General features: G+C 38.1%; 1 protein-coding gene across 1 annotated transcript; it reads left to right on the top strand.

Moving 5' to 3' along the window:
* Positions 1-2,694: 2,694 nt before the first annotated feature.
* On the top strand, positions 2,695-3,791 carry LOC142609274 (uncharacterized). Its single transcript, XM_075780854.1, has 2 exons — positions 2,695-2,883; positions 3,144-3,791. The coding sequence occupies exons 1-2, from the start codon at positions 2,695-2,697 to the stop codon at positions 3,789-3,791; spliced, it is 837 nt and encodes a 278-aa protein (XP_075636969.1).
* The last annotated feature ends 1,007 nt before the right edge of the window (positions 3,792-4,798 follow it).

Genomic DNA, 4,798 nt, shown 5'->3' with positions numbered 1-4,798 from the left:
TGAACTCAGCCAACCCACGCCGCCATGTCACGGTCACGCAGTGCTTCACGCGCCAACCAGTACTGATCTCCCTGACCTCTTTCTTAGCTTTTTTCACAAAAATCCAAAGGTATTATTTACATTTGAGTTGTTTAGATATCTGAGTTGTTGGTAATAGCAAGGTATTTCACATCTTTTACACCAAATCAACGATTGGTGATGAGAAGTTTGCTTCTCTGTTTTTTTTTTTCCTTTTTTTTCTTTGTTTGATGTTTGGGTTTTTGCATCTGATTTAACTGTATCAACCCGTAGTGATGGGTTTTTAACTTGTGGTGATGAAAGTTTGCTTCTCCGCTCTTTTTTCTTTGTTTGATATTTGGGCAAGCATTTGATTTGATCTATTGAACCTGGTGGTTATGGGTTTTCAACCCGTGGTGAACCTGTGGTTGTCTGTTTTTGTTTTTTTTCTTTGTTTGATGTCTTAATAATGGTGGAGTTTTGCTCAAAGTGTGTAAACATAACACTGGGTGCACACAACAACCACAAATAATAAGAATAAATTCGTCTTTTACTGGGTTTCTCTAACACTTTGGTAATTTGTGATTTTAGTGAAGTTGATATTGTAGTATATATGTGTCTAGATGGTCAGTTTAGTGTATTATTGAGAGAATGGTTCGCATCTCTTCTTTTCCTCTTTAAGTGTTTTTGTTGCCAAAGATGAAGATGGAGCTAATTCCGTGGACCCTATATTCTTTTTTGGCTCTATTTATTGAGATGCCTAAAACAGATGAAGGAAAAACTGCACAAAATTCTCTTTTGGCCTATGGTTTAGTTATAGCAAAACAATTTATGCCTCAGACTCACCTTGTGTCTGTAACAAATCCATTGTTGTCATCATTACTTCTCTTATTGTCAACCCAACCATAGGAGGTTAAATTACATTCAAAACATCTAAGAGATGTGCGTTTTTATGGGAAACCACATAGGGGTTTTGGCATAGTGTTAAATAACTAAAACCTAGAAAATTAAGACCTGGAATTATCAATTACAGCCAAATGTTTTACATTTTGCTTTATCCAAACACATACTAAAACCAATCACAAAATATTTCATACAATAAACAAACAGTCCACCAATCACTTTAAGACTTTGTTTGTTACAACAGAATAACAAATACATTAAATTAACAGAAAACAAGAATCCAAAAATAAAATGAATATTTAATTCACATAATGCATAAACATCATGAAAAAATAAAATATACAATTCACCAGGCATGCAATTGCAATAGCCAATCAGCCAATCACAACACCACACTTTCTAGGAAAAATAAAAATAATTTTCCCTAGAAACAAACAACAAGAAAATCGAATAAACAAACAAAGGCTTAATCAGAGAGAGAGAGAGAGAGAGATGTAAACCTGTGTGTTGTTGGCTGTGAGATTTAGATGTGAAGAAGTGAAAGCGATGAAAGAACTAACAAAAAGAAAAAAAAAAAAATATATATATATATATATATATATATATGAGACCCTCTCCATTTCAGAGTTATACCAAATAATTGAAAAGTGATAAGGACTACATAATGAAATATCATTTGTATATAAAGTTCTTTCTTTTTATTACATAATGAAAGATGTTAAGGATTTTCAATGTATCAATTTTGAATCGTGTGTTGTGCTGTACTGTAAATGGAGGATGAATGTTCCACTAATTTGTGGGGTGTTTGATCTTGTTTGATAGTGTGTTGCAAGGTGGGTATTGAGAGTTGTGTTTGGTAAATTGGATGGATAGACTGACTTTAGGTTAAGGATGGGTTTTGTTTAGCTACATTTAGCATTTGGTGTTTTAGCCTTTGATGTACTACAGCTCTAATGACCTCCTATAACACCACTGCTTTTGCTTTTGTATTATCATTGCATGCCTTTTACTTCTTTACTGTACTTGTGATATGATTGTGTATGAGATGTGTGTGTTGTTATTTAAGATGGCTGCGGAGTTGAGAACATGGGATGCCAATTGTGAGGATCTGTTGTGTAACTTGGTATTTTCTCACTATGTGCTTGGGAATTTGCGTCCTTATTCTGCCAATGCGCAAGTGTAGGAGCAGATCACAGCCAATCTTAATGCTCGCACAGGGAAGGCCTTTACCATGAGGCGGGTAATTACGAAGTGGAAGCATATTCGATAGAATTATCACAGAGTGATGGGGGTCCCTAGGGTAAGAAGTCATGAGCCCTACATTGCCCCCGTGGCCTCTCCTGACCGATTGTATGATGACCCACCTCAGTAAGAGACGGATGCGTAGTCGAAGTAATTTAGTGCATGTCCCTTTTGATATACTACTGATATATTTTGTTCCCATTATGTTCAGTAGCGTACTTTCTTGTGGATTACCATGTACTTAACCATGCACTAACCTAGTTGTATTTGTGACCACTTTTGAATATTGTACTACTCATTGCTTCGATCTTCCATCTTTTGTAAAAATGGTCACATTGTATATGTGTTAAACCTCGATGAAGGATTTATATATTACCACTGTTTCTTATATATTACCACTGTTTTGTTCATTCCATGCATGCTTTATCTTACCCGTGTTGATTTAACTGTGGAATATTTTTCATTTTTTGGACCATGAATCCTGTAGTCCTATTAATCAATTCTTAAAATTATTATCTATCATGAGCTTACCACGTGAGATATTTCAAATACATGGCACATGAATCACAAGAGGTGGATGACAAAATGTGGCCTTCCCCTGTAGAACATATTTTTATTGAGATCATGTTGGAGGAACAACTTAAGGGTAACATGCCAAATGGTGTGTTCAAGGGTCTTACGTGGGCATCAATTACAGTTGAACTTAACCAAAGGACTGGGAAAGACTTTCTCTCTAAGCAAGTTCAACAGAAGCACAATAGACTCCGACTCAAACAACGCAAGTGGAGCTAGTTGCTAAGACACACAGGGTTGGGGTGGGACGAGTAGACCCAAACAGTGACTTGACCTGACGAGGTGTGGGAGAATGTGATTGCCGTATGTTTACTGTTGTTTATTAATTATATAACTTATTGCAATTATTTATTTATACAATTTGCCTCCAAGTTGGTAATATATGAATTGTTGTGTTTAGTGTGCTAATGTTTCCAAGGACATTGCAGCAAAACAAAGGTACAGCTAACTTAAGGAAACAAGGATGCCTAGACTACCCATCACTGCAGCAGTTGTTCACCCCTAGTATTGCGACTGGGAACTTGCAGATCTCCTCAAACACTCCTCCCCTGAATAGTGACGAGAAGCGTGCCCTAAAGGAAGAGCTTGCCAATGCCAATGCCAATGCAAGTGCACCCACCCATCTGGACGATGACTGTTACACCCCTACCTTTGAGAGTGTCCCGCAAATTGTGAAGGATGTTGAGGTTGAGGAGGTAACCCAACGGATGGGAAAACATCCTGTGCAAGATGCAAGTGGCAAGGGTAAGAAGGTCTCGAAGAAGTCGGATAGGGTAAGTGAAATGACTGTAGCCCTAAAGGAGTACACCGCAATGACGAAGGATAGGTACAGTGGTAAACTCGGCAGGTCTAGTGGTTCATCCGACCAATTGGCTCAATCCGGCGTAGGGGGTGATCCTTGTTCACTTGGCAAGGCAATGGAGGTGCTGAATTCGTATGCGGATCTGAGTAACAAGGCCTATATCAAGATGTCAAAGGTTTTGCAGCAAAAGGATAATAGGGTAGTGTTTATGAGTATGCTGGAGCATAGGAGAAAGTCTTGGATTGAGGACATTCTAAACCGGGAGGAGGATTGAGGCACTCGTGTATTGCATTAAGTCTAAGATATTTGGTTTTTATGTACTATGGATTCGGGTTGTTCTATTTACTTGTTTTTGCGTCGTATGGATAATTATAAGGTTTATGTTATTTATGAACTTGGAATGTTTGTATGGTTTGTGTTATATTATGTGACGGATTTGGATTTTGGGTTCATTGATTGTTATACGTTTATTATGGTGACTATTGAATTAGGTGTTTATATTATACACCTATATTATTTATGTACTTGTTGTAATTATTTTTTGTTATTGTGTTATTATAATCTATGGTTGATGTTATTAGTAGGACTATTTGATAGGTTTCCATTTTCTATGTTGATGGTCTCATCACTTTGTTGGATTACAGGCTGAGGTGTAGACTGTTTAGAATAACATATTTACTTTTATATCTCTCTATGCCAAACAGTGCTGAATAGTGTGTTTGTGCTAATGTGTAGGTCACTTATGGTGTCCAGAAATGATTGGTGGTGGGCAATCCAAGAGTATGACTTCGATGATGCATACTTCAACGACGTTGGTTCCAGCAATGACTGTGAAGATAATGATGCTGACTGGACCGATTCGGAGTCCGAATGTGAAGAAGAAGCAGAGTTTAATTTAGTGAATCCTATAGTTGGGGAGATGTATGCGTACATGCAGCGACATTATGATAAACAACCAATGCGAACAAGTGTGTTGACCGGCAAGGCGTATATGGAGGAGGTCACTGAAGGTAATCCAGCTAAGTGTTACGAGATGTTCCGCATGACACCTGAATTACTGTTACATTTAGTGGACGAGTTGGCTCAACATGGTTACTTGAGGGACGGACTTGGCGGGGTGAATGCCACTCAGGCCGTGGCCATGTTATTGTACATACTTGGACACAACACCCGCTTTAGATGTGTTGCAGACAGGTTTCAGCACTCAATAGAAACCATCTGCCGGCATTTTCGTCAAGCGTTGCGGGCTGTAGGTCACTACGCGAAGCATTTAATTAAACC

The sequence above is a fragment of the Castanea sativa genome, chromosome 9 (genome assembly GCF_040712315.1).
Source record: "Castanea sativa cultivar Marrone di Chiusa Pesio chromosome 9, ASM4071231v1".
NCBI classification, from domain to species: Eukaryota; Viridiplantae; Streptophyta; class Magnoliopsida; order Fagales; family Fagaceae; genus Castanea; species Castanea sativa.
The sequence above is the reverse complement of the archived record's forward strand: the minus strand, read 5'-3'. Positions and strand labels throughout refer to the sequence as shown.

Bases quoted from the DNA above. Each gene is read 5' to 3' on its own strand.
- LOC142609274 (XM_075780854.1), top strand. From the start codon at position 2,695: ATGGCACATGAATCACAAGAGGTGGATGACAAAATGTGGCCTTCCCCT. The intron at 2,884-3,143 runs GTTCAACAGAAG...AGGACATTGCAG, and splicing joins AAGACTTTCTCTCTAAGCAA to CAAAACAAAGGTACAGCTAA.